General features: G+C 45.5%; 1 protein-coding gene across 1 annotated transcript in view; it reads right to left on the bottom strand.

Annotated features, from left to right (window-relative positions):
• Window positions 1–14,209, bottom strand: part of MSN (moesin) — a 48,091-nt gene extending 33,882 nt beyond the window's left edge. The window contains exon 1 of the mRNA XM_082488117.1: window positions 14,085–14,209. Coding sequence (XP_082344243.1) covers window positions 14,085–14,096 — 12 coding nt within the window. The 5' untranslated portion in view covers window positions 14,097–14,209. The remainder of the gene's footprint in view (window positions 1–14,084) is intronic.
• Between the last annotated feature and the right edge of the window lie 558 nt (window positions 14,210–14,767).

The raw sequence follows: 14,767 nt of genomic DNA, 5'->3' as shown, positions 1-14,767 counted from the left end.
TACTTGAACGTAATTCATATCTCGTGGACTTGAGTTAGACTGTAACTGTCTCTCTTAAAGAGACACAGAGTCACAATTTAAAGAACAGAATAAAGTCTTATACTTCCAGTGACTGCTACAGTCAAGTTATTCCCAGTTTGCCACAGGGCTGCATGTTCTGAAACAGTACTGTAAGCATTGCTAAGAAGTAACTACCAAATGCATCAGTAACATACTGCCTCAGGGCTCTCGCAGCTGAACATCATCTTCTGGCCTATGCTAGCTTCGTGTGGGAAAGTGTTTTGAGAATACTGCCCAGGCATAACTAGAGACACCCTGCATAGATCAACTGTACCAGCAAACACAAATAAGATAGCTGTACTCACAAGTAACTGGGCTTATATTAAGTGTTCCTTAAATAAAGGGTTTGCTTTTGATAGCTTTTAATTATTACACTTTATGAGCTCTTCTACTTTCTCCATGCCTCTGCACTCCAGCAGATAAGGTTAAGAACCTCCAGGCACCTACACAGTACTTCACAAGTTCCAGTACTTTCTAAGTTATCTTTGTCAAGAACCGTTGTTCCACTGCAACAAAAACAAGACCCTGAACAATCAAATCGAACTTAGAAAATGATCCAGCTTTGACATTGGTCTTGCTCCGAGGATGGCGTTGGACCAGACGACTTCTCTCTCAGCTTAACTTTTTCAATAATTCTACAAGACCACAGAGGCTGTTGGGGAGCTACCCTGCATTAGCCTGAACATTTGTAATACTCATGGCAGAAACTGACTTCTTGTATCAAGCGGGCAGGGGTATTTTCCTTACACAATTTGGAGTTTCAATATTTAGGTCCTTTAAACCTCCTCTACAAGCAGAGATGTACGGACCATCTTTATGCAGTCAAAGATACAGATAAGGCAAACTCTTAGTGGTCTTTCTGAAGCTGGAGGTCAGAACTGAGAAACACAACTGAGTAGCAGGAAGAGAAATAGCCAGATGCAGAGTACATCTCCTGTGTACGTCAATATACATGCAAATATGACTAAACAAAAGCAAACAGTAAAACTTACTAGACTAAGCAGATGCAGGGAGTCTGCAAAGCAACCTTCTGCAGGAAGCATTCATAAGTCAACTTGAGAACTTAGCTGTTATTCAGACCTGCTGTGTAGGGCTGCTTTTTGTCACGTTTTCAGGTTTTTTCCATATGCTAAGGAACAGTAGCATAGGATTTTCAGGCATTAATTCAACTTTGATCAGAGCCTGGAGCTCCTTCAGCGTTCCTGCATGTAGATACCTCAGCCCCAACTGCACATCTCCAGAACACTAGGGACAGTAAGAGTGGCTAACTACTCTTGTTCAGGCTTGTTATGAAAACAGATAGATCCACGTTAATGCATCTAATAACCCATCTTTCTCTAAGGAAGTGGCAGATCAATGAAATCACTTGGTTTACAAGACTGTCTGAATCCCCTCGAATCCAAATTATTTTCAAATCCTTCCAAACACTGCCAAATCAAAGCTGTCATTAGAACACTGTCTAAGCATTTCACTGGAAAGTCCTCCATGCCAAACCTCTATGGCACCAAAGCATTTGCACATAGTCATTTACAAAGAGATAAGGAAAAACCTGAAACGACAGAGTAATGCAGCACAGTCCCAAGATAAAAAGGAAGGAGTCACGTAACATGCACCCCTCCTTCAAACTGAGGGAACCAGCTTACTGAGAAGCAAGCTATGATGCAATGAATCTTAAATTTGAAACACTTTATAGGAATTTGAGGGGTTCTATGTAAAAAGAAGAGACCCACCAACCAGCTTTTTTTTTTTTTTCCAGTATGAACAAAAGATGCTTTCAAAGCTTGGCCATGGGAGAAGCAGCTGGTCACCTCCCCTGACGAAGCTACGTTTGTTGCTTAGTGGCAGAAGAGACTTTGCACAGAAGTGAGCCAAGCACAGAGCAAGGCACAAAACCTAGATATTAAATTTGTCAGAACTGAAGCAGCAAAGGAGAAGCAGGACAGCCTTCTCTCTGATTTCTACTTGATTATTTAGCATTTGTCAGAAAAAAAACACTAAGATAGCGTCGTATTTCCTGTGTATGGTGCTGAAGCAAGTATTGCTCAGGACATCTCATCTTCAGTTGACTGCTCTGATCTTTCAGTGATTTGGAAGTTCATTAGTCCTTCTATTTGCTCTATCTTTTGATAGAAATATTCAAGACAGACACTACAGCGATATGTTCTTACAGCTGAAGAAGCTGACACGTATACTCACTCGAAAAATATCTACCTTGTTGGTTGTGCAAAGGGGTATTCAAACTGAGCATAACACCTTGCATCGCAGCTTGCAGTCAAGCTTCAACTTGAGATGTTAGTAACAAACCACAGAGCAAGATAAAGCAAACAAAAAAAAAAACCAAACAACTTCAGGGTTTTTTGAGCTTTAATTTGCTCCCGCATGCATGGCTGTCACCACAACACCCTAGCTACACATCAGTGCAGAAGACATTAGAGTCTATAGATTTTTTTGTAGGCTAAAACCCTTGGAGCAGCAAGTCATTAAAAGAAGAGTAAGAAAATTCTGAGTCTTAAGGAACTTTCTGCTAGAACTTACAGCTTCCCAGTTTGTCGTGGCTGGGTCAGAATACCAGTCTGAGGTGCCGTTTAGTGTTTTAAGCCAAAAAAAGATGACGTTACCAGGCAGTAAACACTTGGATTTTTTTTGAACATCAAATTCAGGTAACAGAGGCTCCTTGCCTGCTTTGTGGAGCAAAGGACTAACGTTATAGCAGCAAGGAAAGAGTGTCATTTCAGTATTCCAGGAAAGAACAAATTACAGCCCGGCTCCCGTAACAAAAGTAGCATAACAGAGCTGGAGGACTAAGGCACATCGCTTATTCAAGTATTTTCTTGTTTTAGTGATAAAGTCTTTTATGGTGCTGAATAAGAACGCCCTCAAAGCCCACCACCTTTCCAATCACGGACTCTGAGCTTTCAGGTATTACTAGCCTTTTCCAAGCCCATTATTCAAGCTACTAGTAACCTTACAGTTTTTGAGGCAGCTCACAAAATGAGCAGCCGTGTAACAGTTCATTCATTGAGCAGCTTCTGGTTCTTTACGAGATTATTTTCTAGGCAATATCCACAATCATTTTACTGCTCTCTACTTCCTGTATTTCACCAATGCAAACAAGTTCCCGTGTTGAGTGCTCCTTGGTGAAAAATACAGATACTGCAACAAAAATCCAGTTGCTCACACAGCATGTTTTCAGAAACAAAAGAAAGATTTCTCAGCTTGAGGTAAGCTCAGATCCTGACTTTTCGCTGAGGATAACTGTAGCCACAGAGTGCTGAATACAGCCACGCATTAGATTCAATACATTTCAGCTGAAGTTCTCATCATCTACCCAATAAAACAAATGAAGTGAACAAGTAACTTTTTCAAAAGTGATTTTAAGTTTCCTTAATACATAAGATATATGTAGGGGCAAATGAAATAACCAGATTTTGGCAAAATAGTTATTGATACTTAAGCTTTTGATCTCATCTCACAGAGCACAGAGTTATCTTAACGTTTGGCATGTCACATATAGTAGTTACAAACTGTAAACTAAAAAAGCAACACCTTTCTTATGTATGCTGTGCAGTGTCTCCATTAATAAACACTGTCAAACAAAACTTAGTGGAACATGTGAATATAATGAGTAACATAATCTGGTATCATACCTAAAGCACTTTAAAAAAAAAAACACACACAACCCCCACACACACAAACAAACCACATACACCAAACCAAACCGTGTCACCATTTTACACGTTGTTATTGCGTGGACACCCAGTATTCTATTGTCTCAGCTGCACTATAAGCTACAACACAAGCAAGTCTCTTTCAACCCATCCGGCTTTTCAGGCAATTTTGCTTTCTTGACATATAGTTCTTAGAAGATCTGTGCGAGTGCTCAGATATTAACTAGATTAACCAAGTAATCGGGTGCGATTGAAAGGCATTTAAAGGACAATGCAATCATCAGGCACAGTCAACATGGGTTCACAAAAGGGAAAGTCCTAACTAATTTGATATCCTTGCATGATAACGTCACCCACCCAGTAGATGAAGGGAAGGCAGTGGATGTAGTTTTCCTGGATTTTAGTAAAGCTTTTGATACTGTCCCTCACAGCATCCTTCTGGACCAGCTGTCCAACTGCAAGATGAGCAGGTTCACAGCGCACTGGGTGAAAAATTGGCTGGACGGCAGGGTTCAAAAGGCTGCAGTGAATAGGGTCACATCTGGCTGGCAACCAGTCAGCAGCAGTGTTCCTCAGGACTCAATCCCAGGGCCAATGCTGTTCAACACATTTATCAGTGATCTGGATGCACAAGCTAAATGCACCATTAGCAAGTTTGCTGATGATACCAAACTGGGAGGTGCTGTTGGCTCTCTTGAGGAACATGAGGCCTTGCAGAGGGATCTACATAGATTAGAGCATTAGGCAATCATCAACCACATGAAATTTAACAAGAACAAATGCTGGATTCTGCACCTGGGATGGAGTAACACTGGGCACAAGTCTAAACGGGGAGAGGGGTGGCTGGAGAGCAGCCTTGCAGGAAGGGATCTGGGGGTGCTGGTCGGCAGCAGGTTCAGTAGAAGCCAGCACTGTCCCCTGGCACCAAGAGGGCAAACCACATCCTGGGGGGCATCAGACATGGCATAACCAGACAGTCAAGAGGTGATTATCCTGCTGTATTCATCCTCAGTGTGGCCTCACCTGGAGTACTGTGCTGGGCCCCGCCATTTAAGGACATGAGGGTGCTTGAATGTGTCAAGAGAAGGGCAACCAAGCTGGGGACAGGGCTGGAAGGCATGTCCTGTGAGGAGCTGCTGAGGACTCTGCGTTTGTCTCGCTGGGAGAGAAGGCGGCCAAAGGGCCACCTCATTGCTCTCTGCAGCTCCCTGAAAAGGGGATGTGGAGAGGGAGGTGCTGAGCTCTTCTCCCTGGGATCCAGGGACAGGACACGCGGGAACGGCCCAAAGCTGCATCAGGGGAGGGTCAGACTTGATGTGAAGAAACATTTCTTTACCCAGGGGGTGGTCAAACACTGGAACAGGCTTCCTGGAGAGGTGGCCGATGCCCTGTGGCTGTCAGTGTTTCAGAGGCATTTGGTCAATGCCCTTAACAACATGCTTTAACTTTTGGTGAGCCCTGAAGTGGTCGGGCAGTTGGACCAGATGATGGTTGTAGGTCCCTTCCAACTGAACTATTCTATTCTAAGTAGAGGTTGTAAGGGGCAGTTCTAGCTAGTTCTTTTAGAGCCCAACAAAAGATAAAAAACACTAGTTGTATGTTGCAAGCATGTTGAACAGAAAGTAGTTTCATTACAGGACAAAATCCCTCAAAAGTTAAAAGCTCTTATGCATCCTAAAACAGAAACACACTTTATCTCCTTTGAAGGAAGCTACAGAAACCAAGTTCACCAAGAACCTTTAACTTTCCAGTTTCCACCTTTAGAAAGCTATTCTAACAACCTTGAAGTTGGATGTTCAAGATACAATACGAAAGCAAGGAGAAACTCACCAAGAAAATAAGTGAGCATATCTGAAAATATATCCATGCCTCCAATATCCAACATGTTGGCAGGTGAAAATTCTTGTTTAAAATAAGGGGAAAGAAGTGATGAGAGTGGAAGTTTTACTGTTCTGGATTGAACTTAAGCCACATCTTCATACTATTGAAATTAATATTAAGCATATTTATTATTACCCTTTTATGAAAAATTTTGGTTTGCTGACCCTTTCTTGAGTGTTGTACAGCATTTACTTTGCTAATGCAAAAAAAAAAAAAAAAAAAAAGTATCTGGAGCATCACTTCTTAGTTTTCCTGCACAGATACACCACTGGTCAACTTTGGCAAGAACCACCTCTTGCACATAGAGAGGAAGCATTTCTAAAGACTTTTATGCCATATGCCTCTTGCTATCTTGCACAGGAACAGGTCAAGCATTCATTAACGTGTCTGTTGAATGGGTCAGTAAGTATACCCTTACTTTTAATACATACATACAAATCCCTCCTTCTCTATCATTTCTAACTGGAACTCCAAGGTTGCCAGTGAGTTGTTACGCTAACAGGACTAATAGGATTGCTTACATATAAGAGGATGTATTGGACCACAAAGTATTGTGTGCATTTTGTATCACCACTTTTTTATTGGGCAACTTGATATTGCTTGAATTTGTCAGCAGTGGAGCTGCCGTACTTCCTTACAGAGTGCCTTCAGAACCATTTGCTGCCATTCTGCAAGACCTGTGGATTATAACCATCTTATGATATCAAGTTCTGGATTTTAACACAGAAAGAAAGAAAAACCGCGCAACCAGAACCCTCTCTTCAAGCTGGTTGTTGGATGGACAAGAGATTTAGTGTATTGAGAAAATAGATACTTTTTTTTTTTAATTCCCTATTCCAGAATAGCACATTCAGAGGGCGAAAAAAATTATACCTTATTATTCTTAGAGACATTATGAACAAAATGCCACGCCTCCAGGGGATGGAGGATGTTGAAAACCCTGACACTTCACCCTAATAATTTGTCTGGCAGCTCATTTTTTGCACTGAAACCAAGTACAGAATTAATACCAGAGTCAAGTTCAGTACTGTTTAAAAGCTATGACAAGGAAAGATTTAGCCCAGAATTCCATGCTTTATTAGACTGTGTTACATAAAACCAAATACATTTATTAAATGGTGTGACTCAGTGATTGATCGGACTGTGATGGCAGATTTTTCCTGTACTTAGTCACTTCCCCACCATAACTGGGTCTCCCAATCCAGAGAGAAAAAAGGTTGTGAGTCATAAGGGCTCAAGAAGAAGAGGACAAATCAGTGATACACAGACAGACAAGAATGGCTTATGGATACAGGAAGTCATGTTTTGCTTTAAAAAGAAAATACCTGGAGAACACAGGAAGGCATACAATCGCAGAATAGCAGGTCTCCAATATGCTGCACGCAAGATTCTCTGACATTTACTTAACCCCCAGCCCCACAAGAAAAGAAACTGAGGTTTTGCAGCATTCACACTCCAGTACAGTGAAGTCTGTTCTCCTGAGTAGCCTTCCTCTACAAAACAAACAAGTTGACCAATAGTGCTAGAAACCGGCAGGAGAGTATGGACCAGTCTGGACCATGCATACCATGCCACTCTTCAGTTATCCTCTTTCTGATCTCTTCTGAGATTTCATTTTTCTCTACACAGAATCACTGCCGGCAGAGAAAAGAGTCTGTCTCTTCCCACTCCTAGTCCATCATCCCATTCTTGCCCAATTGCATGTTTCTCTACAGAGCGGATCAGATTTGAGGCTTTTTCATTCATTCCTCTTTTAGGGGCACCCATGTGCCTTTGTCTGTAGCTGTTTGTCAGCCAGCAGTGGCCAAAGGGAGAGAAAGCTAACATGGCCAAACGCTCTTCTTTCGTAGGCTGGGAATGGGATGAGAACAGGACATCATTCCTTCATCCAAAGTTTGTATTTTTGAAAAAGTTCCTCAGAACAACTATGGCTTCAGAGATGTTGGAACAACTAGAAAAAAAACACATTTTGCAGGAGTCATACCATTAAAGACCTGTTCAAAGAGTGTTTTCTCCTCATTTAATACAAGTTCAACAAGCTGCTATAAAAAGGCCAGGAATTTCTGACTGCCTCAGTACTCCCTTGGAGGATCACACACTCACGCAAGCACAGGTACCCTTTCATAGCTGCACAGGAAGGAAGCGGCACTAGATCACCCACCTATGTATCCACAGTTGCTGCAGTCATAATTATCTCCTGTCAGCGTAAGGCCCAAACCTCTGCAATTTCAGGTTTTAAATCTTCAAACAGCTGCAGCTGATCCTGTGGTTTTATAACCACCAGGCCTGCCAGTGACTGTCTCTTCCTACATCCCTGCCAAGTATTTGCTGAACAATCTTTTAAACATTACGGTAAGAGTCAGCATTAGCTACTGGAGTCAGAAGGGTGGGTTTTTATGCCCACAACTTCCAAAACACTTGAATGCTCCACCTAGAAACAACCATAGAAGTGTTACAAAGAGGTTCGCCCAAAAGAGTAGCCTTCCATGAATGTAGAGACTTCAGCCTGCTTTAGAAGTTTCAGATGGGATAAAAACAGACCCCTTTGATGCAGTATTATTGGCTGCACTATGCAAATTCCCGCTGCTCCCAAACACCCCTAGGGAAGAGCAAGCAATTAACTGCCTGCTTACTAGTGCTCTTAATTTACATCAGTTAATTGCGCTGGATTATTCCTGGGCAGGGAGGGATTTCCTCTTTTCCAATAGCAGAGAGACTCCTCGGAGGGTGATGGTGATTTCTAGTATAATCATTTAGCAGACAGGCAAACAAGACACCGGGAGGGAGGGGACACGACCCGAGGAGTTAGCGTTGAGATCTTGGAACTCTTTTTCAAGCAGACCCCATTGTAGCCCTCAGAACAGCGATTAGGCACAGATAACAGCTTTATTGTGCAAATTCAGGGAGGCCCTCTCGTTGCACAGAAGGGGGGGCGGGGGGAGGGAAGAGAAAAAAAAAAAAAAAAAGAAGTCAGCCAAATAAGGTTGTTTGAGCTGCACCAAGCCAGGAAAGAGTCCAGGAGATGACGTAGCGAGAGGAAGCTTTTAGTCAGTTTCCTTTACACCCTGGAGTGGGGCCAGAGCCTCTTCCAGAGGGGTTTCGCTGCGAGAAGTGTGGGTCGGTGAGCAAGGAGAGGCAGAGCCCAGCAACCCAACCCCCCCGGGAAGGGTCCCGCTCCCCCTGCACCCCAGCTTCCCAGGAGCAGAGATAGAAGTTATTTGAATCATTCAGTTCCAGTCCATCAGCTGTCTTTCGTGGAGCTACCTACAGACTCCAGTGAGCTCTGCGCAGGAGGATTTCACTTCAGACCAGACATTATACATAAAACAACTGAAACAAGTTTCCTCTAGAGGCAGTGATGCCATTTCCTGTCAAAAAAAAAGGAGTCCATATTAAGACATCTTATGAACTATCCTCACAAGAAAAGCAAGAATTGTAATTAACCTTCAGGGGTGATTAATCAGACAAGGCAGAGTCACCCCAAGGAGAGTGCTGCAATCCCTTGCAGGTCCAAAAAAAGGTACTGCCAGTAAGTGTTACAGGGACAGGATATTTGCAAGAAGCAAGTGATGGCTGACCCCTGACTTTAGGCACTCTTTTCCGCACAGGATTCTTACAGCAGAAGCAGCAGATCTAAAGCTTTCCTTGGGTTCCTCTTATTGTGTGCACCTCACCAACCTGCTTCTTGCTCATCTGCCCCAAGCAACAAATCAAGAGGTCAAAAACTAAAGGAAGGACTCAACTAGCACATTCAATCTTCTAGAACCTCTGGTATGATAAGCACTCTTAGGGCCAACACTGTCACATTAAAGTTTTAAGGGGGGCGGGGGGGATCACGACCACCAATTCAGATCGGGAGCTCAGAACAGTTCTGTTCACTACAGTCTGAAGCCACTATAAGTGATGTTTTCTGTACAACACTGCCAGCTCAGTGCAAGGCTTGACATAGGAAGGGGAAGCAAGATTCTACCAATATGTAAAACCAAACTGAATGCTAGGTTATCGATGGTATTCTTTAAGCTCCCTTTTTAACTTTAATATAGAAGGCCCAGAAGTACCAAACAGAAGCTTTTACTCACTATCAGACTTAACTGCTTCATCTGCACGAGGGGTAAAACTTTGCTAATCTTGCAGAACCTAGGAACCAAGCTGATGAACACAATACAAGCTGGGGTGTGAAGGCCCTTCCTCGTTTGTAAAATCCCATGGTAGGTATAAAGCTACAGATAATTCATTGTATACCAGTCCAGTAGTTTACCCAGTTCCCCTATACCCTCATTGTTGCTTCTGAAGTATAAAGTCATCTGAAAATCACCAACAGAGGCAACACAGACTTCTGTATAAAGCATGGTCTTTGGGAGCTCTCTTTTTACAGCAACTCCGTGTATCCGATAGCATTAGAAGAAAAGTACAACTGACTGAGTTTGCCTAACAAGCTAGCACCCATGTCTCACCAAAGCCTGTCTAACTTTGATCAGTGTTGCCAAGCTTCCCAAGTTATACTGACCGAGGGAGTGGAGGAGATATAACACCAAAGGGTTGGTTCTCAGATAAGACAGAATGCATTTGGAATGCTTCTAGTGTTCCTTCATAGCACAACAGGATCCAAACCCAAAGCATCAAAAGAAAAGTGTCCATCCATTACAAGTCATGGTTTCCATCACTGTCCACCCTTCCCCCTCAGCTTTCAAGACTCCAGCAAATTCCACAAGAAAAAAAGAAAAAAAAAAAAAAAAAAAAATCACCCAAACTAGTGTAGCATTCTACTCATAGCTGCCATCTTGTTGCAGCATTTGGTACCAAGTAGCTACACATCAAGAAACTTAATATCCAGGGGATTCTCCTGATGCCTACCCCAGTTTCTTAGTTACCTTTCTTCTAACCAGACCCATGCAGTTCCAAAGAACAAAAAGAGATATGCTTCAAGGGCCTTTGGAATCCAACTGGGAATTAGCCCTAATGGCTACTGCTACACTGAGTTTAAGAAAGTGTTAAGCAAAAAGGCAACAGCAGAAAAGACTTTTTAAGAAAATCTTAAATAGCATCATAGAGCCAAGACCTATGAATCTTACTATTCTTTTGTGCTGAAGACTTCATGCTTGTTCAAGATGATTTTCTCTGCAGTAACACTTTGCCCTAGAAACCTGGAGACTTATGTTCTGAACAGAGAGAAACACTGAGTTCTGCTAATACAATAAGAGGAGTCCAAACTTTATTATACTTTAGTTGGAAGCTTTCTGTATTCACGAAATTAGTTCTGATTAAACCCCATTTCTCTGCGACAAGTAAAGACTATGCTTCCTGAAAGAGAACTGCTCAAGTCCTAGCGATAGGATAGCTGAATGCACACCTCACACAACAGATGCTCACATTTTAAGTTCAGTGGCATATCCATTCATGTAGCCACAAAGTACATTCACAGGCAAAAATAGTTAATGAATCCTGATACAGAAACATTGCCTTTTCTAGTAGCTAAAAATACAGTAAAGTGTCAGCCTATTAAATGGACGTGACTGGTACGAAAAAGGTCGCTTTCCCCTCCCACTCCTCCAACTAAGAAAGTTTTTGTAATACTAAAGTTCAAGTGATTAACTATGGTGCTTGGACTACCCATCAATGTGACAGTTCATTCACTTCTATCAGGATTTGGATCTGAGTGTGACTTCCAGCTCTGCCCAGCCTCAAATGACTCAGTGTAAGACCAGAGCACTAGTCAGTCAGCATGAGATCAGAGCCTACTCTTGGCCAACACACAGACATCCCATCACTGGAGCAGAGACTTTTCAGAGGTCAACAGTGGCTTGTAAGAGGCATTTCGGCACTCAACTACTTCCACCCCTTCTGGAATACAAAGTTGGGAGGGGGGGAATTATATGGCCTCTTCGGTGCACGCTAACTGTTTACATCTTGCAAACTCTTCAGAACAAAAATATAATACACCAAAATTGGTTGCTTAACTATAAGATCACTTTAGATAAAGCTGTGAAGCCTTCCCGTGGCGAGCATGGCAGGATCAGCAGGACAATCCATGATGGACTTTCAACACGGCCTACAAGCCCTCCAGCAACCAAACCCCCCCGACTGCACAGACATTGCACTTCACAACAGTAAGTCATGTGCCACTAGTTCAAAGGTTACCAGAGTCAATCTTGGATTCCTATTAATAGTGCACCAAAGCATAGTGCCACTTGTAGCAAATCTCATGGAGCAAAATGGCAATCTCTAGCTAGATGTGTTAACATTTAGCCCAGCTTAAGGCGGAGTAGGGACTCAGAACTCAACAGGTTTTGCTGCTCCAGCCATGCAGCAGCATGTTCTGTAAGCCTGGCGAGATGAATGATAAGAGCTACCAAACACTTTAGACACAAATGTTTTTCCTGCCCAGCCAGAACTGTTCCCTGGAACATTTCCTCCATCTGTCTTCTTCACAATGGATTTATTTTTGTGATGAAGCCCACATATAGCTACGTCTAACTGCTCAAGTTTCACCCACATTTGACCTTAATTGAGGAAAGTCACTTGCATTCTACTGTTTTGTTAATTAAGTAGCTATTAACAAATCTCAAGATAGTGCACTAGTAGTCATGTTTCTTTCACATGAAGAACTGATTACACAGTTATGCCAGCATATCCTGTTCCTGCAAACCACAGCTCAAGAAGTAATGTGTAAATACTTGTTTCGGTTGGGTCCGCAACCAGGGCAGATGGGGCAGGAAGCCGAGGGCTGGTGGCTGACGCAGCAGGAGGCCTGCAGCTCTGTGCCTCAACAGGCACCCACAGGCAGACCGCTTTCTGCGGAGTCTGCAGCGCGCAACACAGTGTCACAGCAAAGCACTTGCAGTTCTTTACCCGTTCCAGTTTTTAAAAGCTGCAAAAGCAGAACTGCTCTGTCAGAACCAGAAAGTAGCAGGCGGGGAGGGTCAGCCCAGTCCAGGGTGTGCCTGCAGATGGAGAGCCTGCAACCAGCACCTTACAGGCAGAGCGCGGTCGCGGCGCTGGGATTCAGCCTGCCAGCGGGAACCCCGCCTCATAAGCGGCTCCGCAACACGGTCGGGATTTCTTGGGTGATTCACACCAAGAGAAGTCACTCACCACAACTGTAAACTCTCTGGCCGAAAGGGCTCAATTGCATTTTACACAAAAGTCCCTTAACCTCAGCGACTTCTGTTAATCTTACTGAACTTGTTGCCTGTATTATTTTTTTTTTCCAAGGAATTAACTCTTCAGTAATTGTTGATGTTCAAAGAAAGGCCTGTCTAAGGCTTCAGAAAATACTGCCTTAACCTTTACGTGGCTTGAATTTGATATCCTTTAAGATGTTGATGTTTTAAAAAAAAAAATAATAACAATCCATCTATTGTCTCAGAGAGCTGGCATTTAAGACAGGAGGAAAAAGCAGAAGTCAGTCAAACAGGCATTTAATATCTATTTTAAAGTAACAAAATTAAACTATCTGTAAAAAAAAAATAATAAATCAGGGTGGATTCCATTTCAACTTCCACTTGCACAGGGGTGGGGTTTTGTTTAGGATTTTTTTTTCTCTCCTTTATGTAAACCAGAGACTCTCTCAGCTTAAACATCAGATGTTCTTAGGCCGTCGCAGATCACTCCCAGTGAGGAAACATCCAGAGCTTTCCAGCCTGCTCCTTCCTGTTTTATCAATGAAGGACTAGGACCAATTCTTCTACTCCAACCAGGAAAAATTAAATGGAAAAACCCCAACGCTCCTCATTAGTCACTGCGCTCCCGCTGCGAGAGGGAGAGTCAAGTACGGACTTGACCAGACCTTCTGAAGTACCGAGATCTCTCCAGCCAAGAAATACTTCCAGTCAAGCCGGGACAAGGCTCCCTAGCAACTCAACCTGACTAATTACGAGTTGTGGAAAAAAAAAAAAAACCAACAAAAAAACCAAACCCCAACTTCTACTCTTTACGGAGCACGTGAGAGGCGGCCATAGAATTAATTAATCCCCCATCAGGCCCTAGAAAGCCTCACCGGGCACGCCTCCCCCGCGCCCCGGCCCGCCGCCACCGCACATCGGAGCGGAGGGGCGGCCTCGGCAGGGCGCTGCCCCGCCGCCCCCAGCGGGCGGCCGCGGCCCAGGCGGGGCCCCGGGCCCGGCCCCTCCGGCGGGGGTGCCGCGGCGAGGGCAGGGAGCACAAGATGGAGGGGCGGGCGGCTCCCCTCCGCTCCCGCCCGGCCCGCTCCGCGCTCCCCAGCCGTCCGTCCCTCCCTCCCTTCCTCCGGGGCGGCCACCGGCTCCGCCAGCCCCTCCCGGGCCCCCACCGCCGGCCGCGGCCGCTCCCGGGCTGGGCGCAGGCGGGAAGACCCGGCGGGCGAGCAACGGGGCGCCGCCGTCCTCCTCCTCTCCCGCCGCGAGGCCCGGGCGCCGCCACACCCGCCCGGCCCACCGCCGGCCGTCGTCCCCCCCCCCCCCTCCCGGCTCCGCGCCGCGCCGCGCCAGCGGCACCCACCGTTTTCGGCATCTTTCCCGGCGGACTGGGCACGGCAGGTCTCTCCTCCTGCGCCGGTGGTGCTCTCCGCGGGCTCCGCGCTGCTTCTAACGGGACACCGTTGCCGCGCCTCTCGCCTCGCCCGCCCGCCCCGCCGCAAGCCCCGCCCGGGCCCGCCCCGCCGCCTCCGTTCGGGGCTGGAGCTGCGGCGCCCCGCCCCGGCCTCCTCAGCGGGGCGCGGCCCGGCCCGGCCTCCCCGAGCCGCATGGCCCGCCCGGGCGTCGCCGCCGCGGCTCCGGGAGGCCTCGCTGTGGCGGAGGGGTGAGGGGGGGCGAAGCGTTTGTGCCCCCCTCCCCCCCCCCCCCCCGCCGCCGGCGGAGCCGTCCCCGGTGTGGGGAGGGAGCGGCCGCGGGGACAGCGGCCGAGTCCCACCTGAGCAGGAGCCGGGGGGCTTTCCAGCGCCCCCAAAACGGGGTGCCAAAAAAGCCGAGAAAGCCCTGAGCGCTGAAGTTTTGGCATAGCAGGTGCCAGGGGGGCTCCTGGTCCTTGCTAAAAGCATTATTTAAAAAAAAAAAAAAATATAATGCTAATTTATGGGTGGTTGCACAGTTCGGAATGAGACCACAGCACTGATGTGCTGCTCATAGAATCACGGAACGGTTTGGGTTGGAAGGGGCCTTAAAGATCACCCAGTTCCAACCCCC

Source organism: Vanellus vanellus, assembly GCF_965231255.1.
Source record: "Vanellus vanellus genome assembly, chromosome: 10".
In the NCBI taxonomy this organism is placed as follows: domain Eukaryota; kingdom Metazoa; phylum Chordata; class Aves; order Charadriiformes; family Charadriidae; genus Vanellus; species Vanellus vanellus.
This window is presented reverse-complemented; position numbering and strand designations above follow the sequence as displayed.